The sequence below is a fragment of the Dromiciops gliroides genome, chromosome 5 (genome assembly GCF_019393635.1).
Source record: "Dromiciops gliroides isolate mDroGli1 chromosome 5, mDroGli1.pri, whole genome shotgun sequence".
NCBI lineage: Eukaryota > Metazoa > Chordata > Mammalia > Microbiotheria > Microbiotheriidae > Dromiciops > Dromiciops gliroides.
In genome coordinates this window covers 290,430,922-290,454,626 of record NC_057865.1, presented here as the reverse complement: position 1 = coordinate 290,454,626, position 23,705 = coordinate 290,430,922, and the positions used below count along the sequence as shown (strand labels likewise).

General features: G+C 53.6%; 2 protein-coding genes across 2 annotated transcripts in view; both read left to right on the top strand.

The window, feature by feature from the left end:
- The first annotated feature begins 6,401 nt into the window (after positions 1-6,401).
- CBX6 (chromobox 6) lies at positions 6,402-22,834 on the top strand. The gene is made up of 5 exons (XM_043965809.1): positions 6,402-6,587; positions 6,788-6,831; positions 7,122-7,187; positions 7,303-7,369; positions 15,922-22,834. Exons 1-5 carry the CDS (start codon positions 6,519-6,521, stop codon positions 16,942-16,944), a joined length of 1,269 nt encoding a protein of 422 aa, XP_043821744.1. The 5' UTR covers positions 6,402-6,518; the 3' UTR covers positions 16,945-22,834.
- NPTXR (neuronal pentraxin receptor) overlaps positions 21,591-23,705 on the top strand; it is a 47,182-nt gene continuing 45,067 nt past the window's right edge. The window contains exon 1 of the mRNA XM_043967726.1: positions 21,591-21,831. Within this exon, the coding sequence (XP_043823661.1) occupies positions 21,591-21,831 (241 nt within the window). The remainder of the gene's footprint in view (positions 21,832-23,705) is intronic.

Here is a 23,705-nt window from a genome sequence, read left to right as displayed (position 1 = left end):
TTAAGTGTCAAGTGTCTGAGGCTGGATTTGACCTCAGGTCCTCCTGAATCCAAGGCCAGTGCTTTATCCACTGCATCACCCAGCTGCCCCCTAAAATTTATCTTTTTTAAAAAGAATCTTTGTTTTGTTTTTGTTTTATTTTACAGGGCAATGAGGGCTAAGTGACTTGCCCAGAGTCACACAGCTAGTAAGTGTCAAGTGTCTGAGGCTGGATTTGAACTCAAAAAGAATCTTTTCTTCTAAGGGATGGCTGTCCAGGAGAGTTAGGAGTGGTGCATGCTGGGGAAAATATAAGTGATGTGAAAACCAAGAACAAAAAGAAGGAATTTATTTTAAAATGTTCAGTTATACGTTTTTATTTTTTATATGTATATATCTGTGATATATATATATATATATATATATATATATATATAAATTTTTATTTTAAAAAGGCTGGTTCCCCCCCCTTTTGTTGTTATCTTTTATGAGTTGGCTCCCTTGGAGGGCACAGAGGAAGTGATGCAGTAGGAAATGTAGGTGATATAAGAGTGAGATCTCAATAAAGAAAAAGGGCTTAAGATTGGGGAAAGTAAGCATTTCTTAAGCACCTACTATTTGTCAAGCACTGTGCTAAGAGCTAAAGATACTGAAAAAGGCAAAAGACAGACCTTGCTCTCAAGGATCTCAGACAACATGCAAACAATTGTGTACAAACAAGCTATTTATAGGATAAATAGGAAATCATTAGGAGAGGGAAGCAGGTACTGGAATTAAGGGGGGGATAGGGAAGGTTTCCTGCAGAAGGTGAGGTTTGCGGTGGTTCTCAAAGGGAGCCAGTAAGAGGAATAAGGAGGAGCTCTTCAGGCCTAGGAGAGGGCCAGAGAAAATGCGGGCCGCAGTGAGATGGGGCGGGGGGGGGGGTTGTTTGGTGGGATATCCTGAAGGCCGCCATCCCTGGATTGAAGAGGATGTGTCAGGGAGAAAGGGGTAAGGGGACTCTGTGGCCTCAAGGCCACTGGTACGGTGGAAGTGACATGGTTGGCTCTGCAACCATGGGATGGGAGAGACCAGATAAAGAGCCAACCTCAGGATCAGGTGGCCCTAGGCTCAAATCCTGACTGTGACCTTGGGTAAATCTCCCCACTCCACCCCAACACAAGCAGATTAAGATTCCAAGCCACAGAACAGCTACCTTGGTTGAGGGACATTCATCACTGGGAGGTCCCTATCAATGAAATCACAGATTTGTTCGAAAAAGGGGGCAACAGCAAGGGAGTGAGGGTGGAGGAGCAAGGTCAGAGCAGGGCAGGGCACACTGAATCCTGAGAGCAAGAGCCTGGATTTTAGTTCAGGCTAAGCACTGCCAGTCACTTCCTGTGTGACCCTGATCAAGTCGTTTAACTACCTTGGGTCTCACTTTCATTTTCTGCAAAATGAGCGGGGGTTTGGTTTAATGGTTTCTAAGGTCCCTTAAGTCACATGAATTTATTGTGGCTTCTTAGACTGAGGGGGAAGTGTTCAAGGGGTTGGCCAGTAACTAGGGGAGCAATAGGAATTGCAGATCCTGAATCCAATGAACCATTCCTTGATACGGTGCCTACTGGGTGCAGAGTGCTGTGCTAGGGGACTATAACACCCATCTGGGTAAGACCAGAGCCGTATAAGTCCAGATGACTCCCATGCAGAGATGGTCATGAGATATAAGGGCATCTATCACTGTAGGCAGGTCTGGCTGCATCCTTCATCCCTTTTAGAGCCAGTGGGATACCCCCACTGGGGCAGAGATGTAGAGTAGGAAGGCTATTAAGAGGCCAGAAAGAAAAGTCAATACCTTCATTTTGCAAACAGAGAAACTCACATCAGGGGAAGTGACTTGCCCAAGGCTACACAGCTACTTTGTGTGAGATTTGGTGGGATTTGAACCTGAGTCCCCTGACTCCCAAGTCAGGTCTCTTTCTACTGGATGATACTGCCTCCCAGGAGTTAGCATGCTTCCTGACTCGGAAGCGTTGCTCAATAAATGCTTGTTAAATTGGCTTGGCTTGAACCTTGAGGTTTATCGAATCCAAGCAGTGTATTTGATATTCATTCATTCAACATGCATTTATTAAGAGCCAGTTACTATGAGCCGGCATTGTGCTAGGTGTGAGAGATTTAAAACCAAAAGTGAATAAAATGAAACTGTTTCAGCCCTCAAAGAGCTGACATTTCCCCATCAGTGCAAGTTCTCTCTCCCTGTTGTTTATCTCCAATTTATTCTGTCACTATCTTGTTTACTCATGACTGTTTGCATTGCATGTTGTCTCCCCCCTTAGACTGTCAACTCCTTGAAGGCAGGGAATGTCTTTTGCCTTTGTTTGTATGCCAAGGGTTTAGCACGATGCCTGATGAAGAACAGGTTCTGTTTCTTGAAGACCTACTAGGGGAAACAATGTTACCCAATAACTATATAAGATATACAAAGTTATTTAGAGGCCATGGGGTGGGGGAGACTTGAGGCACCTGTTCCCAGTGCACAGAGCACAGAGCTGTATCCAGAGCCTGATCTTGGGCCTCCCCCACCGTGGGTTTCCAGGCCCCCAGAACTGGCCTGGCTTCTTTCTATACTGTTACCGAAGACCCCAGCAGGCCAAGCAGCCCAGAGGGAATTCAGGTGGAGGGATTGGACAGAGGGGGCAGATGCCCCCTAGCCTTGAGAGGAGCAGGCAGATGCCCCAGCTCTAGTCTACTGACCAAGGGCTCCCAGTGAGGCCAGTGTTGGTGCCTTCCCAGCTGGGCCGCCCACAGAGTCGGCAGATGGCCTGCTTAACCTAAACCTTGCTTGCTTTTTGACAGATTTCACATAAATATTATTGTTACACATTCACCATTTTTTTTCTTTAAAAAAAAACAATTTGACAACAGACCAGATTGCTGATTCCTCTTCTTTGTGGTTCCCTTCCCCAAATGGGGGGGGGGGCTTCTGAATGGGGGGGAATTGGGGAGGGGCAGAAGGACCCGTGGGCATCAAATTCCACCAGCCCCATGGACTAAGTGGGTGATCTTAGGCAGCTCAGCTCCCCTCTTGGGTCTCAGCTCCTTCATCTGCAAAATGAGGTTAGACCAGATGACATGAGGCTCCTCCCAGCTCTGACTTCCTTTTTCTAAGGCCCCTCCCAGCTCTGACACTGGCCTTAGAACAGGGGATGTCAGAGCTGGAGAGGCCTTAGAACAGGGGATGTCAGAGCTGGGAGGGGCCTTAGAACAGGGGATGTCAGAGATGGAGAGGCCTTAGAACAGGGGATGTCAGAGCTGGGAGGGGCCTTAGAACAGAGAATGTTAAGACTGGCAGGGACCCTTAGAAATATGGGGAGGTGGGGCAGCTAGATGGCGCAGTGGATAGAGCACCGGCCCTGGATTCAGGAGGTCCTGAGTTCATATCCAGCCTCAGACACTTAATACTTACTAGCTGTGTGACCCTGGGCAAGTCACTTAACCCCCAATTGCCTCAATAAAAAAAAAAAAAGAAAAAAGAAATATGGGGAGGTTAGAGCAGACACGGTCACAGCTTGGAGGGGCCTAGTCCCAAAGACCCTCAAAGCGTGAACATTCTCTGCTTTAACCTTCCATTGAGCTCTGAGATTCCCTCTTCCAGGGGACCCTTACCTCTCTAGGTTTTTGTGACACCACTCTCTCTGGGTTCTCCTATCTAACTACTCCTCTGTTTCTTTGCTGGACATAGAATCCAGAAGACCTGAGTTCAAATCCTGCCTCTGACACCTACTGGTGTGTGACCTGAGCAAGTCACTTAATACCTCTCTGCCTCTGTTTCTTTATCTGTAAAGTAGGGCTAACAACAGCACCTACTCTCCCCTTCCCTCCTGTTTTTATGAGGTTAAAATGAGATGAGATTTATAAAACCCTTTTCGAACCACAGACTAGCTCTATATAAACACTAGCTAATGAAGTGAGATAGTAGCCTACTATACCCACTCACTATGGGCATCCCCCTAGGTGCTGTCCTGGGCCTCTTCTTTTTTTCTCTCTCTCTCTCTCTCTCTCATATCTCTTGGAGATCTCATTATCTTCCCGATTTATCCAGCCAAATTCTGTACTTAGCTAGCCCTAGTCCCTCTGCGCTCTGGGCCAGCATCACCAATAGCCTTTTCAAATTCAGCATGACCAAAATAGACCTTGGTATCTTTCCTCTCTTCTGAACTTCCTCATTATGACCAGGACACCAACCAGGCCTCCCAGTTCCCCAGACTGCTGAGCATCATCCCTGCTGCAAATCTAATCTGTCTACTCTCCACTCGTCCCCCTCCCCGCAGCACAAGTCCTCACCACTGTTGCCACGGCCTTGTGATTGGTCTCTCCCTCAATCCGATCCACCCAAGTGATTTTACTAAATCACAGATCTGACCACATCACCCCTACCCCTATGGCTTCCTTTACAGGCTGGGTCCTTGCTACCTTTCCAGTCTCCTTCCAATCTGTCCCTCTCCTCCCCCCAAAGGCTCTACAATCCACTGCCGCTGGCCTTTGTGCTATCTGTGGATGGCATTTCCCATCTCCCTGCATTTGCACTGGTTGTCCCCTCATGCCTGGAATGCTCTCTCTTCTCCCCGACTCATTGTCCCTGACTTCGAGCCTCAGCACAGATCCTGCCTCCCCAAGGTTTTCCAGGTCCCATGCCCTAACCTCCTATTGCCAACCACCCCCACTTCTGTGTGCCCGGCGTTATAGATGCCTCATATGTATCTTGTGTGATCCCTGAAGGTAGAGGCAGTGTTCTGGCCTTTCTCTGTCCCCAGCACACAGTAAGCACTTAATAATTGCTTAGTGACTGCTCAGCTCTGACATCCCACGGACGTCATCGGCAATCTGGTGAAGCTTATGAGTGATGTCTATGAATGCATAAAAGAAAATGCACAGGCTTACAAAGGAGATCAATTATATTGAAATAAAGATGTAATTTTTTCCCATCCAAGTTGATGAACCCTCTGAAATTGATCCACCAACCTGAGGGTTAAGAGTCCCTGCTTTAAGTTGAAATCCTAATTGGGTCCTTGCTATGACTCAAATTAGATCCCCCTTCTCTGTAGAACTAGTTTGGGGGAGAGGGTGCTGGGTGAGGAATCAGAATACCTAGCTCCATCATCATGGGACCCTGGGTGCTGAGCCTCAGTTTCCCCACCCTGCCTCCCTCTCTGATGGTGAGAAAGGAGGTAAAGGCCTAGGCTGGGATTGCGGGGGTGAATCCGTCGAGCTCTAGTGGCTACGTCTGTCTACCATCGGTGGGGTACGTCCGTGGACTACCGGTAGCCGAAGGGTTAAGGTGCAGAGATAACATGTCCTCCAGTCGTTCCCAGTGAAACACCCTCTTCCTGCTCCCTTCCTTCCCCGGGGAAGTGCAGGGCATGCATCTGGCTGGGTGTCTTTAATGCATCGGGACTGGCCTCTTCACCCTTTTCCCCCCATCCATAAATAAATGCAGATGTTAAAGGAACAACCGGGAGCAGCAGGCAAATCTGCGGCCAGGGATCGGCGCGCATTTGGGCTGTCTCACTTGTCCCTTTTTGCAAACGTGGGCTGGAGGAGAGCCTCCTTTTCCAGCCCCAGGGAGGGGCCCAGAGACCCCGCTGCCTTTCCAGACTCCCTGGAGAGCCTTGTGACTGCCTGGCCGGAGGCCCCGGCTGGTTAAATGGAGGGTGGACCAAGGCGGAGGTTCGCAGCCTGGGGAGGGCGTGGGGGCACTGTTTATCCCGCAGCACTGCATCCCCGTGGTGCATTGCAAAAGCTAGGGAGTCCCAGCTCTTCCTCCCCCTCCTTCCTTCACCTCTCCACCTTCCTCTGGCTTCTCCCCCCACCCCTTTTCTCTCTCTCCTCCTTTCACTCTCCTCTCTCCCTCCCTTTTCTTCTCTTCTCCCTCCTTCCCTCTTCTTCCTCTCTTCTTTCCTCTCTCCTCCTCTCCTCCCTCCTCCACAACCTCATTTTTTTACTGCTTCCTCTCTCTTCCCATCCTCTCCCACATCTGCCTCCTCCTTTCTTCCGTCTTGACTCCTCTTCATCATCTTCCTCTCCCTCCTCCTTTTTCTCTTCTTTCTCCCTGCTTTCTCACTCCCCTCCCCTCTCCTCTTCCTCCTTTTTATTCTCCCTCCTCACCTCCTCCTTTCCTCCTATCTTCCTCCCTCCTCTGCTCTCCCCCCTCCTTCTCTCTCCTCTCCTCCCTTCCTCCTCCTCTTCCTCTCTTCTCCTCCTCCTCCCACCTCCTCTCCCCAGTCTTCTCGGGGGCGGGGTCCCTTTAAGAGCCAGCGCGCGCTCTTCCCTTTCCCTAGCAACCGCCCCCGGGGAGGTGTAGGCCCTGGTAACGGTGCCGGTCACGTGGTGCCCGCGCGGCGGCGCGAGCCACTGAAGGCGAGCCGGGGAGCGGCGGGGGCCCGGGGCTGGAGCGTGTCTGGGTCTGGGTGCTCGGGGCGCGCGTGCGCGAGCGGTGCAGCAGCGGCCGCGGGAGGAGGGAGCTCAAGTATTATGGGCTGTGGGCGCTGCTGAACAAGATGGAGCTGTCTGCAGTGGGAGAGCGGGTGTTTGCGGCCGAATCCATCATCAAGCGGCGGATCCGAAAGGTGAGCGGCCGCCCCTCCCCCACCCCGGCCCTGGGGCCCTTACAGGGGCCCCGAGCCCAGGCAGTGGAGGCCGGGTCAGTGCCTTGCAAGCCGGGCGCTGACCTGCACTGTGCTGCCTGTCTCCCTCCCTGCTGCGCCCTTCTTCCTCCTCCTGCTCTTCCTCCTCCTCCTCTTCCTCATCTTCTTCCTCTGTTTTTCAGGGACGCATCGAGTACCTGGTGAAATGGAAAGGTTGGGCGATCAAGTGAGTGTCTCGGGTCGCTCTTTGCAAAGCCACCGGTCCTCCCTCCCATCCTTCCTCTCATCCTTCTTTCCATCCTTCCTCCCTCCCTTCCTCCCTCCTGCAGGAGCAGCAGCAGCAGCAGCCCAGTGCCCCGTGCCCTTCTGGCCAGCGCTGCGCTGGCGGCTCGCCGCCCAGCTGGCTGCCTGCGCTCCAGGGGGTCTCTTGCAAGCCTGGGGGGGCTCGTTCTGCTTTTGGCCTGATGTGCGCGCACCTCTCCCACTCCCCCCCTTTTGGCATGTGTGTTTTCGCAGGTACAGCACTTGGGAACCCGAAGAAAATATCCTGGACTCCAGGCTGATTGCGGCTTTCGAGCAGAAGTGAGTTGGGGGGTGGGGGAGGAGGGGAAGAGTGGCATTGCATCAGGATCCGTGGAAGGAAAGAGAGGTGGTTGGGGGGTGTCTCTCAATTCATGTTTGGGTCTCTCCTCTCCAGGGAGAGGGAGCGGGAACTCTATGGGCCGAAGAAGAGGGGACCCAAGCCGAAAACTTTCCTGCTGAAGGTAATGCGATACAACACCCTCGTAGGGTCCCTCCGTCTCCTCCCCATGACCCCCTCTCGGGGCCCCAGCACTGCAGCCTCGCTTGATCCCTCGGTGCATTTCAGTAAAGGGGGGCTGGCAAAGTTAGGTGTCTGAACTTGGGGCGTCCCAGATGGCCCAGCCTCGACCTTGGCCCTCTGCCAGATTGTGCGGCTCCCCATGGTGGTGCTTGCCCTGGGGAAGGCTGCCGGCACCTCCTCAAGGCTAAGCTCTGGGGGGTCCGGTCGGGATGGTAAATGGGAGGGGCTGTGTAGGCTGGGGCCTGCCTAGGGAAGGGGGAAAGCCGCACCCACGGCCAGGCTGCTGTCAGGGGGCCAGTGACAAATGGGGCTGTCCACCTGTAAGGGGGCTGCTTCCCCCACAGGAAGTGAGAGGGCAGAGGCTGGAGGCCCTTGGAGCCTGCCCCCAAATTAGTACAGACAGAATGATCTGGTCCCTGTCAGCGGCCTCCCGCCTTCTGGTCCAGGGAGACCCCTGCTCATCCCTTCTTCGAGCCTCCCTCCTCCCCCAGGCACAGCTGCCCTGGGAGCTGAACTTGGGCCAGGCTCTGGGCTACTAGTGTGTCCATGGAGGAAGTGTGGCTAGTGGGAAGAGCGCTGGCTTAGGAGAAAGGAGACCTGGGTTCAGGCCCCCAGCCCCCACACACCCCTTCTGCCTCATACTCTCTGTGTGACCTTAGAAGCAAGACCTCTGCCCAGGCCTGCATATCCTTCCGCTGTAAAATCCAGAGCTTTGACTAATCCCCTCGACCCAGCTGCCACATTTCCTGTTCTAAGGTTCTGACCCACTCAGACATTCTGTGTTCTAAGCTCTCTCCCAACTCTGCCATCCCCTGTTCTCAGGCCCCTCCCACCTCTGACCTTCCCTGTTCTCAGGCCCCTCCCAGCTCTGCCATCCCCTGAGCTCCTCCCAGCCCTGACATCTCCCATTCTAAGCTCCTCCCAGTCCTACCATCCCCTGTTCTCAGATCTCTCCCAGCCCTGACATCTCCAGTTCTAAGCTCCTCCCAGGCCTACCATTCCCTGTTCTCAGGCCCCTCCCAGCTCTGCCATCCCCTGTTCTCAGGCCCCTACCTACTCTGACATTCTTAGCTGGCTCAGTACTGTAACATTCTATGTTTCAAGGTCCATCGAGTCACTGGCATTAGGCAACTGCTTCTAGACCCCACTCTGGGGAGATCACCAGTGCAGGAATCCCTACTTCAAAGATCCTTTAGCCTCCCCTGGGCGAATCCTGCCTTTTGGGGGAGAGTACAGGAGGGGACCTGGTGGGGGGGCAGGGCCCCCACACTCTAGAGTAAGTTCTCAGAGCTAGTAAAGGTGCCAGGCGTGAGCACTGATCACAGGCATGTGGGGGCATGACAGGGGGACAGTTCAGCTGCAGTGTACTAGAAGGAGTCCTTACACAGGAGTCTGGAACTCTGGGTTATAGTCTGTGCCCTAACTCCATCACAAGTGGCCACGTGACCTTGGGCTTCACCTGGCCTCACTTTCCAGTTCTGAAAAATGGGGATAACAGAGACCAGGTGATGGGTTTGGAAGCAATTCTGCATTAATTAAGTGCTAAGGGCATGCAGGGTCAGCCTCAGAACCAGTTTACAGATGAGGATACAGAGTCAGAGAGGACGTCACAGTTGCTCATTTGCTGTCCAGGGCTCTGCTATAACACCAAGTAGAGAGAAGGTTGGGGGCAGACAGAGTGGACTCTGCCCTGGCAGGGGTAAGGATTGCCCATGGCAGCTGGCAGATAGAGCTCTCAGCAGGTCAGTGCCTCTGAGAGGGAAGGGGTGGGGGGGTGAAGTGTAGAAATCAGAACCTAGGCTTTGGCCCAGGTTTGGGGAGGAGAAGCAGATGAGCATTTATTAAGCACCTACTAGGTTCCAAGAGGAGACCCAGGGCGGTGGACTGAGAGGCAGAAAGGCCCTTGGAGGTCATCCAGCCCAGTCCTCTGGTTTTCTTCTCTCCCTTTCTCTTTTTGACCAGTCGTTGCCTTTATTCAAGCTCTTTCCTCAGGAGGAAGGCAAGGCTCACAAAGGTTGACTTTCCCACTGCCACACAGGTGCAAACATCAGTGCCCAGAGGAGAAGCCAGGTCCTCCGGCTCCAAGGCCAGCACACTTTCCACTGCACCACACTTTTATGTCCCTTTTTGGGCTTCATCCAATACTGAAGTAAGAACCTGAGCAAGATAGGAGGGTCCTTTTGGACCATGGAGAAAGCGGCGTGTCACCTGTCTGTCATAGGGAAGAAGCATCGCACTTGTTTTATGTGGTTCCCGCTCCTGGGTGGCCATTACAGGAGGCAGGCCTAAGAATTTCCCAACAATTAGGGCCATCCCACAGTGGACCTGGCTGCTTTTGGAGGTGGTGAGCCCCCCATCATTGCAAGTATTCAAGCAAAGACTAGATGACTGCACCTTCCCCCAGTCCCCCACTTAGGCATGCTGTAGTTGCAGATTCTTGTATTATTTGAGATGTTGTCTCAGACAAACTTTAAGGGCTCTTTCTATTCTGGGGTTTTGTGATTTTCTTCCTGGTAGGGAGTGTTACCCAGCCTCCTTTTGGGGGCAGGGCATTGCTCTCCCTAAGGGACTCTGAGGCATGTGTTTGTGTTTTTAAGTGAAAGGGCATAAGGACTAATTTTGTCCTGAGAAGCTCTCTCAGTGAAGACAGAGGCCAGGATCTGGGATCCTAGCCCTCCCACATTGCAGCCATGGGCTCCAGCAGCTCATTTGACCTCTGGGGGCCTCAGTTTTCTCCTCTGAATTGGATCAGACTAGGAGACTTCCAGGGCCTTCCAGAGGCAGACCCTGGCCCCGTTCTTCTCCCCAGTTTTCAGGCAGGGAAGCTGAGGCAGGAAAGGAGGGGCTTACAAGCCTTGGAGCTACTGAGTAGTGGGGTCCTCGACAGGTGCTGGCTTCCCAGGGTGTGCCCAGCTGTTTATTCCCAAACCTGTTTTTCATGAAAAGAGAAGTGGTGTAGATAACGGAGGCAGTGACCGTCCCTGGACAGATAACCCGGACTGAAAGGCCAGGGAGGGGAGGAGGACGTGCAGCCCCCTGGGGCCTGCGCTGGGGGAGCTTCCTGGGCCTTTCACAAGGAGAAGCTTCAAGGTTTTCTTCCCCTTTCAGACCAGGGCTGTGTAACGGGAAAAAATTCCTGGATTTGGGGATTCCAGCTGGGGAGCCAGAAAGGACCTCAGAGGCCAGCCAGCCCAAACTTTTGTTATACAGAGGAAGACACTGAGGGTCAGAGTGGGAGGAAAAGTGACTTAGAGGATCATGGATATCCCAGAGCTGGAAGGGACCTCAGAGGCCAGCCAGCCCAAACTTTTGTTATACAGAGGAAGACACTGAGGGTCAGAGTGGGAGGAAAAGTGACTTAGAGGATCATGGATATCCCAGAGCTGGAAGGGACCTCAGAGGCCAGCTAGCCCAACTTCTTAATATACAGAGGAAAATACTGAGGGCCAGGGTGCCAAGAGCTGGAATTTGAACCCAGGTCCTCTGATTCCAAAATCAGCACTCTTGCTGGCATGGCAAAGGGGGTAGAACCATCATGGGTGGAACTGTGGCACTGAGCCATATCTGGGAGCCTGACTTCTGGGGGACTTAGATGGTAGTCTGGTTCTTTTTTTGTTTGTTTTTGTTTTGTCTTGTTTTGGTGGTTTTTGCAGGGCAGTGAGGGTTAAGTGACTTGCCCAGGGTCACACAGCTAGTTAAATGTCAAGTATCTGAGGTTGGATTTGAACTCAGGTCTTCAGGGCCAGTGCTCTGATTCTTTAGAACACAGAGACCTATAGGACCTGGATTCAAATGCTGCCCCTGCCTGTCCCTGCCCCCCTGTGTGACCATGGGCACACCTCTCAGCCTTAATTTCCTCATCTGTAAAGTGGGAATAATTAATAGCACCCACCTCACAGGGTTGGTGTGAAGGTCAAATGAAGGCTTTAAATGGCTAGAGAAGTGTTGGTTATTATTCCTGGTGATTATTCTGGGGCCTGTAAAGAGCAGTCTTTTGGTCTCAGCCCTCCAAGGCCCTTCAGGCTCTGGGTTCCTGGTCAGCTGACAAGGATTCTGAAGCAGAGGTGAAGAGGGAGGGCATCTCGGGCAGGAGGGACTGCCCGGGCAAAGGCATGGAGATGTGAGGTGGAACACCATACATGAGCCACAGTAAGAATGCCAGTCTGGCTAGACCAAAGAGTGTGGGAAGTGGAGTTAGGAGTGAGGCTGGAAAGTCTAGAGCCAGGCTGCTAAACACACCATAGGTCGGGAGTAGTGTTTGTTGACTGAAGGAAGACAGGGAATGCTTGAGCTTGGAAGAGACTTTAGAGATCATTATATTGAACCCTCCCATTTTACAAAGAAAAACTGAGGCCCAGAAAGGGACTGACTTGTCTACATTCGCCCAGAACATTAATGGGATAGCCGGGACTAAAAGCCAGGCCTCCTATTCTTTCCCCACCCTCCAGGCCTCCTCACCCTACATCTAGTGAGCTGCGGACGCAGAATCAGCCTGGGAAAGTAGGGGAGAGGTCTGAGTTTGCTCCCTCCCTTCCCCTTCCATAGGATCTATAGTCTCATGCCATCAGTTGGTCAACCAACAATATTCTTTATTAAGCTCCTGTTCTCTACACAGCCCTGGAAATTGGGCCCCCTGACTACAGGAGGTGCTTAATAAATGCATGTCGAATGACTGTGCATGCCATGAGGGTAGGAACAATATCTTGCCCACCCTTCTTATCTCCCCTGGCCCTGAGCATGGAATTCTGCATACAGTAGGCACTTAATAAATGATGGTGTATTGTATTTGCAGCCCTGGGTCTAAGGGAGTTAGCTGTCTGACTGAGGATAGAAAGAGCAATCTAGTTCTGCCATTTCTCAGCTTTGTGGCCTCAGTCGAGCCACCCAGCTTTGGCTAGTAAGAAGTAGTAGTAGCAGCAGCATCAAACCATACAGATCTACAGACCATGTGTCCTGGGGTCTTCACTACAAGGCAGAGAGGGCAGTATCACAGGTCTTGTTGGCTCTAGATGAGGAAGCTGAAGGAGGCCCAGAGAGGTTAGTTTGCTTGCTTGGGTGGGGGGAGTCACACAGCTAGTAATCAATCCAAGTATTCATTAAGCACCAACTGTGTACCAGGCCCTGGGCTCGATACAGAGGAGACAAAGAAAGACAAAACCAGATCCCGTCCTATCACAGGCATCTGAGGTGGGATTGGAACCCAGGACTTCCAAGTGTGGGCCATCAGTTCACAAGCTCCTCCCTCTCTCTGAGTCTCAATGGCCTTTTCTGTAAATGGGAGAATAGATTTTGAGGGCCTTGAGGGTCCTTTGTGACTCTAATATTAGCTGCCTTCATTCATTCATCTAACAAGTATCAAGAGACACTTTGGAAACTGCTTTTAGCAATGGGAGCTGCTTCTCTCCCTCCTCCCTCTCTCCTTTTCCTCCTCCCCTCTCCCTCTTCCCCTCCTCCCTCCTCCCTTCCCCTCTCCCCCTCCCATCCTTCTTTCCCTCCTTCCTCCCCTCCCCATCTCACCCTCTCCTCCTTTTCTCCTACCTCCTACCTCTCTTATCCTTAGTCTTCCCTTCCTCCTCCCCCTCCTCCTCCTCCTCTTTCCCCTCCCTCTTCCCTCTTTCTCCCTCCCCTTCTTCCTCCCTCTTCCCTCTTATTCTTCCCCCTCTCACCTTCTCCTCCTCTCCCTCTTCCCTCTTTCCTCCCTCTCCTCCCTCTCTCCTTTTGCTCCCACTTCCTCTCTTGTAGTAACTCTTTCTCTCCTCCTCTCTCTCCCCCTCCTCCTCCCTCTCCCCCCCTCCCCTTCTTCCTCCTGACCTATGAGACATCTTGTTGTCCTCCTCGTAACAATGCAGGACCTCAGAGAGATCCTTGATTGTTTATATGGCGCAGACTCCCTGGTCTGGGATGGCTGCCAGGGAGGGGTCTAGTGCCACCGTGTGGCCATCAGGGTTATTGACAGGGGAAAGGAGTGGGGGTGGGGAGAGAAGGCAACAAGCATTTATTAGACACCTCCTGAGTGCCAAGAACCTTTGCCAAGCCCTGGATCTCCTCTGATGATTCTCGTAGGGCAGAGCAAGGCTGAGAGAGAACTTTTAGGCTCCGAGCCCTGACATTAAGAAACCACCAGCCTGAGAAATGGAGGACGGCTTGTGAATCTCCCCCCCCCCCCCAGTCACCTGGGATGAGCCTTGATTCCCCAGGGAGTGGGACCAGCTGTCTCTGTGGCCCTTCCAAAGGACCGAGGGGTGGGCCCCTCTTCCCCATGGAGGGCTCTCTCCTTCGAGAAGCTTGGTCTCAGGGTGTCCCCAGACACCCTCATATCACGTCCTGCCTGTGTGGCACGTTCATAGTCAGGGAGTCAGGACCTGGGTTCAAGAGCTGGCTCTGCCAGGCCCCTGCCCTGCTCTCTTGGAAGCTCAGTTTGTTCCTCTGTAAAATGAGGGCTGGTTTGCTTAGATAGCCTCTGAGGTCCCGTCTAGCTTTAAGATCCCAGGACTAGACATATTCTAAGCTTCTTCTCAGTTCTGCCATCCCCTGTTCTAAGGGCCCTCCCAGCCTGACATCCCCTGTTCTAAGCGCCCTTCCAGTCCTGATATTTCTTGACTTTTCTTTTTTTTTTTTTTTTTTAGTGAGGCAATTGGGGTTAAGTGACTTGCCCAGGGCTGCACAGCTAGTAAGTGTTAAGTGTCTGAGGCTGGATTTGAACTCAGGTCCTCCTGACTCCAGGGCCAGTGCTCTATCCACTGCACCACCTAGCTGCCCCATTCCTTGACTTTTTTTTAAATGTCCAGTGATGGATTTGGTTAGGGCTGCCTGGAGCCAGAAGGGGAGTGGTCTCAGTGAGCTGGGCCGGTCGAGAATCTCTCCCTATTGGTCCTAGAACCAAGGCTGGGGGTGGGAGCCAAACTCCTGGGTCAGTTTATCTTCAGCTTGGGAGCGTGGTCAGAGTGACGTGTTTGGCAAGTCTGCCCAGTCTGTGTGACGCCTTAAATGAATGCTAGCAGTTGTTATTATCACCCCCTCCCTAGGCCCTTGGTAGCCAGGCCCAGGGTCTGCTGAGCATTCATGGGGGGCAGTCAGCAGAGAGGCTGCCCTCTTTCTTTGGAAGGAAGTTGGCCTCCACCTTCTTGTACCTCCCTACCACCCACCCCCTTTCTCATGATACTTTTCCTCCCCTTTGTCACCGTCTCTGCAGGGTCACAGAATATCAGAACTGGGGAGCAGCAGGGCACAGAGCCCTGGCTCTGGAGTCCTCTGAGGACCTGAGTTCAAATCTCGACTGATGTTTATGACCTATGTGGCCCTGGGGAAGTCCCTTAAATTCTCTGTGCCTCAGTTTCCTCATCTGTAAAGTGAGAGGAGCCAGATGGTTTTTGAGACCTAGGTCAACGGTCCTGTGAACAGAGAACATTTTGACTGGTGGAAATATTAGAGATATTATAATATTCCACCTTTCCATTTCACAGATGAGAAAACAGGCCGGGTGAGTTGGGGAAGGCCCTGACCAAGGTCATGCAGGTATTGATCAGCCATTTATTCAGCACCTGTTGAAACCAAGTTCTAGGCCCCGGGGACACAAAGGGAGCTCACAAGGGGAAGATGTGACTCCACCTGAAAAGAATCAAGTATAAACCAGAGAAATATGAGAGAAATGGGGGGGGGGCTGGCTCAGGAGGAAGGCACCAACATGGAGAACTGGGAAAGGCTTCTTGCAAGAGCTGAGTTTTCAGGGAAGCCAGATCTCAGATACAGCCTCAGACACTTCCTAGCTGTGTGTCTCTGAGCAAGTCACTTAACCTCTCTCTAGCTCAGTTTCTTCATCCGTAAAATGGCAGCCCCCACTTCCCAGGGTTGTTGGGAGGGTCAGATGAGATCACATTTGTAAAGGGTTTTGCAGACATATCAGTTCTCTGGAAACACCAGCTGTTATTACTGTTCTCGTTATGGGTGGGCTGGAGAGTGTTGTCTGATTAGAGGCGAGAGTGTTCGTTGGGAGAAGGGACGAAGTAGGACCTGAGGCTGGGTTAAATCAGCCCGGGAAGGATGCCTCACTTTTCCACTAGAGGGCAGCAGAGAGCCAGGTGCGTCGATTCCCCATCCTCAAGGCATTTCAGAGGGGTGACGTCACCAGCTCGCTGACCCAGGTGGAAGGACCTTCTCTTCCCAACCGCCTTTCTCTCTTTTTTTTTTTTGTTTAGTTTGGGTTTGGGTTTGGGTTTGGTTTGGGGTTTTGGGGCGGGGCAATGGGGGTTAAGTGACTTGCCCAGGGTCACACAGCTAGTAAGTGTCAAGTGTCTGAGGTTGAATTTGAACTCAGGTCCTTCTGAATCCAGGGCCGGTGCTTTATGCACTGCGCTACCTAGCTGCCCCCCCCCAACCTCCCTTTTCGGGGTGGGGGGGGGAGGTTGAGGCAGAGCTGGCCTCCAGAAGCCTGGCCCCCTGCCTCGGCTTCCAGGTGAGCTTCTCACCTTTGCCCATCTGTACCCCGCCTTGCAGGCCCGAGCCCAGGCCGAGGCCCTGCGCATCGGCGATGTCCACTTCTCGGTCAAGCCCGGCTCCAGTGCGACCTCCCCTAAGCTGCACTCGAGCGCCGCCGTGCATCGTCTCAAGAAAGACATCCGGCGGTGCCACCGCATGTCCCGGCGCCCTCTGCCCCGCCCGGACCCGCAGAGTAGCGGAGGGCCGGGGGCCAGCCCGGGCATGAGGCCGCCCATCTCGCCCTTCTCCGAGACTGTGAGGATCATCAACCGCAAGGTGAAGCCCAGGGAGCCCAAGAGAAGCCGCATCATCCTCAACCTGAAAGTCATCGACAAGGGCGCCAAGAGCTCCGCGGGGGGCGCCGGCGGCGGTGCCCTGGCTCGCCCCAAGATCCCTTCCCGCAACCGAGTCATTGGCAAGAGCAAGAAGTTCAGCGAGAGCATCCTGCGCACCCAGATCCGCCATATGAAGTTTGGGGCCTTCTCCATCTACAACAAGCCCTCCCCGAGCCCCACTCCACCCCCTGTGCCCGCTGGCAAGCCCGAGGATGGGTCCTCCCAGGGCCCTGCCCCGCCACCCCGGGGGCTCATTCTGGCCGCAGCCCCCTATGACATCCGCAGCTCCGGCTCCTCAGGATGCCCCTCCCCGACGCCGCACTCCTCTTCCGACCCCGACGACTCGCCCCCCAAGCTTCTCCCGGAGACCCTCAGCCCGGCGGTCCCCGACTGGCGCGAATCCGAGGTGCTCGACTTGTCCATCCCGCCCGAGTCTGCCGCTACCAGCAAGCGGTCACCCCCCGGAGGAGGGGAGGGGGGCCAGACCCCTCCTTCGTCCTCGCCCCCGCCTCCCTCTTCTGACCCTGAGCAGGAGGCTGGGGACTGGCGTCCAGAGATGTCTCCATGCTCCAACGTGGTGGTCACAGATGTCACCAGCAACCTCCTGACAGTCACCATCAAGGAATTCTGCAACCCCGAGGATTTTGAGAAGGTGGCACAGGGGGCTGGGGCCGGGGGTGGGGGGAACAGTGGGGGGAGCAAATGAAGGGAGTTGGGGGGTCTCTACCCAGAGGGGAGGGTTGACTTGGGCAGGGGTCGGGGATCCTATCCTGCCCACATTCACTATCGATTTAATCTCTGCTCCCCCCCTGCACCCACGCACTTCACCCCCGCCTGTCCTTTGCTGATTTTATTTGGCTTACAGGCACCCCACCTCTCTACAACCACCCCTCACCCCAGCCCCAGGAGGGGACAGGAAGAATGGGATTGCCTGAGCGGTGGGTGGGCAGGCACAGGACAGGCAGGATTCTGTCTGTGGGAAGCCCAGTGCAAGTGAGGAAGGGGCAGGTGTGTGCTGGTGTTGTCATGAATGAGCCAGGGCTCCCTGCTCTTCCCAGCCTCTCTCCTGTCTTCTCCCAGCCACCTCTGACACACACCTGGGTCCCCACCTGTCCAAGGCTGCTGCCTCTGACATCTCCTCATCTGCCCCAGCAGCTTGGAGAACCCGGGCAGCCACGTTGGCGTCTGGCTAAGTCCTCCTTGGGGTTCTAGGTCCTCCCTCTTTCTCCTGCCCTCCCCCCTGCCCCCCGGACCTGGGCACCCAGAGCTCGTGTCTGTTCACTCTCGGTGCTAAACGGGCAGCTGACGGGATGCTCTCGAGATCTCCCCCGCTTCCCCCATCCCCAGGTGCTAAGTCCGTCCTCAGCGCCCCCTCCACTCCTTGATTTGGCAATGGGGGCGGATTTCTTCCTACCTATTTGGGTCCCACCTCCCTTTGCTGTGGGCAGATATGGAGGTCGTGGCTGCCCTCTCCCCAGCATCCATGGCCTGAAGCTCCAGGGTAGGAGTCTCTTATCAGTAGTGTGGGCCCTAGCCTGGGCAGCTGCACTGGGTGGGGAACTTCTGGTCACTGCTTGGCAGGGACACCCCCCTCAGCCCGCTGTCCACACGCAGACAGGCTTCTCCCCTGGTGGCCAGCCCACTCTATCCCCTGCTAGCCCTCCTCCTTCCTAATTCTTCTTTGGGGGAGATGGCCTGAGAGGGTCCCTTCCCCTCCCTCCAAAGACACCCAGGAACCCAAGTGGGCCCCTCTAGTTTGTCAACCAAAGGTGCTAGCAGAGCCTTCTGGGGACACTGTCCTTCCTGTGTGTGTCCATTGCATCTTGGCATGTATGTGCCTCTGTGTGTGTGTGTGTGTGTGTGTGTGTGTGTGTGTGTGTGCGCGCGCACTGTGGGGGTGTGGGCCATTCCCCCTCCTTCCCAGCCTTCCCCACTGCTGCCCGCACACCCTGTATTGGTGCTCCAGTCTCTCTGTGTATAGAAGGCTTGCTCTTCATTCCACTTTACCTTCATTGGCTGTGGGAGGAATTATTGAGCAGTACTGCCGATAGCAAATCTTCCAGCATCCCCTGGGGCCTTGGGGGGGGGGGGTCCCACGAAGCCCGAGGTCCCTGGAGATCTTCTGTCTTCTCACTGGGTCCTCGTGCATGCTGGGTGGCCTGGTGGGACCTTGGTGGTCTTTTCCTCTTCTCTCTGGCTACCAGACCCAGAGAGCGGGCCAAGAGCTCCGCCTCCTTCTAAGAGGACGGAGATCCCACACCTTCCCGTTCCCCCCAGGATCCCAATCTTTCCTGCTTCCCACATCCCTTCCACTCTCCGTAGGCAGGAGCGGACCCTGGGTCCTTCCTTCTCTTTCAAGTGGCTTATCTGAACGTGGGGGTGAGGACGGGGCTCCCAGGAAGGGGGAGCTGACAAAGGGAGGCTGCTGTTCTTTGCAGATACTTTACTGTGCTTGGTTAGAAGGTAATTGTTTGGGGGAGTAGATGTGTCTTGTCCAAGAAGGCTGTTTGATTCTAGATTTTGTGTGTGTGTGTGTGTGTGTGTGTGTGTGTGTGTACATGTGTATATACATGTGTATCTGTGTGTACGTATGTGGGTAGGAGTAGAGTGACTCCAGATACTAATTAGAAAGGGAAGCAGAGAAGTGGAAAGAGAACGTAAATAGGAAACTCCCATCTGTCCCCTCCCTTGGAGCCCTCCCTGTTGTGTCCCCTGGCCCTCCTCAGGACTTGTTAGAAGTAAGGGCCGCTGGCCTGTGAGGGTCAGGGGACAGTGGCCCTCGGGTGGGCCTGGATAGGGCATGGGACATGTGGGCCCATCCTTTCCTTCCCCTGGTGAAAAGGACCAGAACCCTCCATTGGCTGGTTGGCTGTCCAAGTGCCGGTCGGCTGTCCCTCTTGGAAGAGCTGGCCTCCCTCCCCACCCCTCTGATGAAAATTCACCTGGGCGTCCAAATCTGGCCGTTTCCGGGGACCCTAGAAACGTGTTTTCTGAGAGTCTGTCATTCGTGAAGTTTTTTCTTTCTTTCTTAAAAAAAGGGCGGGGGGGGGGGGAGTCGTGTTTTCAAAGGTGATTTTATGATGGGAGAGTGAAAGAACTAGTTTTACAAGAAAAGAAAAAAAAGATAGAAAAAATATTGTGGAATTCCTACCGGGAGGGGGAAGAAAGAGATATTTAAAAAATAATAATAAATGTGATTGCACAGCTGTGGTGGGGCTGTCAGCCAGCCGTGTGAAGGGAAGGCCGGGAGATGAGAGGAAAGCTCTGTAATCTTGGGAGCGGGCAGGTGGGCGGGAACCTCTCCCCTTCTCCCAGCTCCACTAGAGGTGAGTGCGCAGCCCTAAGGGATCCGCAAAGTATCCTCCTCCTCGGCCTAGGGGAGGAGGAAGGGCCAACGTGAGACAGCTCCCCCATGACAGGAGAGGTCCCCAGGGTCTGAGGGTGGGGCATGGGTGAATGGTGCTGAGTTGGGGCTGGCTTGAAGGGTCATGGTGGGTGGCTCCCTCTAGAGGCTAGACCTGGCCATGCCCCAGAGGGTAGGAAGCGGGAGAGGCCAGGGCATGGGGGTTGGGGTGAGGGTGGTGTCTTTGCAATCCCTTGAGGAGCAAGGTCCCATGCTTCAGGGGAGAGAGACACCACACCCCACCTCCGCCCCTGGCCATGGAGCACCACAGTGGAAGGGCCCCAGGGAGGAAGAGGATAAGCTTTAGAGGAAGGTCATGTCAATTCCTCCTTGCCCCGCCCCCAGCAGGGTTTGATGCCCACCCAAGCCCTAGGCCCAGGAGCAGAGCCTCGGGCCTGGGGTGCCTAGCCCCCCCAGGGGGGGACTGAACGCCTCCCCTCCCAGGTTGTCTGAGCAGAGGGGTGCCCCTTCCCCAAGGCCTCAGCCGCTTGTCCCTTTGCCTCCTAACCAGGCAGAAGCTGCAGTCCACTTCTCTTTATTTTTGTATGCCAACTCCCCCAAACCCTGTTCTCCCCAGCCTGATCTCGTCACGAGAGCCTTTTGGGTTCCCCCATCGTCCCCACTGTCATAGGATAAAGCAGAAATACCAAGGTCTGGTCTCCTGTGTGAGGCCGTTCCTGTCTAAACTGTGTGACTACCCCCTCCCCAGCCCCCAGATCGCCTTCTTTTTCCCCCGTCTGTGAAATGGGTTGGGGGCGGGGATGTGTTTTCAAAAGCAGTAAATGGGAGGTGGGATCAGGGAGCATCACTGGGTGGTGCCTGGTCCTTGCTCCCAGCATGCCCAGCACGACAGGGTGGAGGAGAAGAGGGGCCGTGGTGGCTCTGTCCCCACTATTTCTTATAGCGCTTTACAATTCTCAAAGCACTTTCCCCATCTGTGGTCTCGCTCGGTCCTGGGGAGGCAGGCATCATTACTACTATTTTAAAATTGCTCAGCAGCCTGGTGTAGCAGATTAGAGGCTACCTCGGAGTCAGGGAGACCTGAGTTCGTCTCAACTCTGACATACCCTGATTGTGTGACTCTGGGTAAGTCGCCTAACCCTTCAGGCCACAGTCAATTCTGAGACCAGAACATTCACCATTCTGTGCTGGTTTCCTCAGCTCTAGTTCCCCACATCAATGATATCAAGATCCAGTCATCCAAAAAATGTTTTTTAAGACGAGGGGTACTGTGGCCCAGAGATACAAAGTACCTTACCCAGGGTCACACAGTAATCAGCAGGATTGGGATTTGAACCTGGCTCTTGTGACTCCCAAGGTTGGGGACTCTTTGCCCTGCTTTGTGCTGCTTTTTGGGGGGAGGGAAAAAGAAAGTCTGGGCAGGGGAGAAGGGGACAGAAGGGAAGGCCTAGACTCTCAGAGTGGGCATTGAGGCTAGACAGCCTTATTTCCCCTGGTGGCGGGCAGCACTGAGCACTTGTCAGTCATCCCTCTGGGCACCCAATAATGGACCCAGGCTGTTCTCTCAGAAGAGGGAGGCCAGAGATGGCACAGAGAGCAGGGCTCAGAGGCCTGCTTCGTTTACCCTCCTGTCTTGCCCCCTCAAAGGTGGTTGTTAGGAAGAGGTGGATGAAGGAAGCGATGGCCCTTCTCTTTCGAGAAGGCCCCAGGGGAGGAACTATCCAGTTGGATTGTGGCCAGGGGCAGGGCCTCTCTCTAGGCCAGGCCTCTGCCCACTCAGTCCCAGGAGGCATCAGGCTCCGCAGCCTGTGCCCTCTCCTTGTCCAGCCCCTTCCACCATTTTGCACTTCTTGCCTTGGAGAGACCAGACTGGTTGGATTCCAGCCCACCCAGTTCTCATGCACTGGCCCAAGGTCACCTCCCCTGGGGCTGTCAGAGGCCCTCTCTGGCCCCAGCCCCCACCTTGGAAGGAAACTTGTAAAGGAAGCATGTTCTCCACCCAGATTTCTGATGAAAACCTGCCCTCTGCGGCCTACCCTGCAACTTGGAACCAAGGGAAAAGTGGAGGGGTCCGTGCCCCTCCCCCGTCGCTCCCTTCTCTGTTCCTGGGATTTGGGAACAAGGCCTGGGAGAGGGATGGGCTGGGAGAGCCAGGCAGGGGATGGGGAGGTGGACACGAGGCCCACCCTCCAGCTCATGCCTTCCTGTGTGCCAACGTCTTCCATCTGCGTGAGCTCCCAAGGGACCCCGGGTGGGCCGACGGATTCCCTGTGCTGGATGGGCAGAGGTGGAGACTTTGTTTTCATTTTTAAAAGCTGAAACAACAAAAAAGAAAGAAACAACCCTTAAGAGGAATAATGTATCTTTTAATTTTTTTTTAGATTTTTAAAGAAAAACGCATTTAATGAAAAGCATTGTGCACGAATGAATTCTATATATAAATATATACACATACATATCTCTCTATATATTTTGGGAGGGGGTCCTGTCATCTTTTCATTTCCAAAATGGAGTGTTGTTGGCTCAGTTTCCTGTGTTCGATGTTTGAACATCCAGCCCCCAGCTGGCTAAACTTGGCCCCCCACCCCCAGTGGCTGGGGCCGGGGGAGGAGGGGAGAGCCCCCCACCCGCTCCTGGCCTGCCTCCCTGCCTTTGTCCGCTTTGCACCTCAGCCTCTACACCCTCCCTTCCCCAACTGATGTTTCAAGTAGAAAAACTGGTTGGTCTCGGGGTTTGGGATTTTTTTTGGTTCTGTTGGGTTTTTTCCCTGGTTGTTTTTGTGCTAATTACTCTTGTATTGTACATTTTGTTTCTCCTGCTGCTCTTCCGTATTGTATCAATGCCAGGAATGGGGAGTTAAAAGCCTATTTTTGCCCCCCAATAAATTGTTACATTCCAAAGCTTCAGGTTCTTCCGGCCCAGCCTTGGCTGCCGGCCTGTCTCTGGTTTCCTTTCTTTCTGAAGGGTGGGCTCGCTGGGGTCTCCCAGCCACGGAGACGTGCCCAGGGCCTCGCATGTAGTAGGCACCTTAATAAATGCTCCTTGCCTTGATTTAAGCCTAATGGGATTTCAGCGTTATTAATCCTCCTGATCTTGAGAGACAACACCACAGCACCTGTGAAGGTATGGATGGATCCTGAGCCAGAAGCACTGGCCAGCAACAATTCCAGCCTCGGTTTCCTTCCTCTAGTTCTCACCTGCTCAGGCTTTAAATAGCAGAGTCCTCTCTTTCCTTAACTGGTACTAGAACAGAGGATGTCAGTCAACAAGAATGTTAGAGGGGCAGCTAGGTGGCGCAGTGGATGGAGCACTGGCCCTGGAGTCGGGAGTGCCTAAGTTCAGATCCGGCCTCAGATGATTGACACTTACTAGCTGTGTGACCCTGGGCAAGTCACTTGACCCCAATTGCCTCACACACACACACACACACACACACACACACACAAAAGAATGTTAGGACCCAGAATTGTCAGAGCTGGGAGGGGCCTCAGAACAAGGGATGTCAGGATTGGGAGGAGTCTTAGAACAAGGGCAAATGGTGGACAGTACACAAAGAACCTGGGTTTGAATTCTAGCTCAAGTAACTGACTTTGGGCCACCCAATTAACTCTTCTGGTCCTCAGTTTCGTCATCTATAAGTGAGCAGATGTGAATGAAGGATCCTTGAAGTTCCTTACAACCCTACCTAGATTAAACTATTTGGCTTTCTGGACCTCTGTGTGGGGAAAAAAAAAAGCCAACATTGATGGATGTTTTTGCTCTAAAGCAAACAAGTGACAGATATCACAGGTGGTCCTTGAATAAGTGACAACTTCCCAGAGGCCCAGCTTCCCCATCTGTAAAAGGAGGGGGTTAGACTAGGTGGTTTCCCTTCCAGACCTTGAGCTCCAGTGATTGTAGGACAGGAGCTAAGTCACTTTCGCCTCTTTGAGCCTCAGTTTCCCTGTCTGTAAAACGTGGTTGGACACAGATCTAAATCTGAACACAAATGGCACATTTAGAGATTTACATGTAAGACACAAAGATGAGGAATAGAAATCTCTGTTTCTCAATCGTACAATAAAATCAAGTCAATCACAGGTCATTGATGAAGTTGGTGTCTT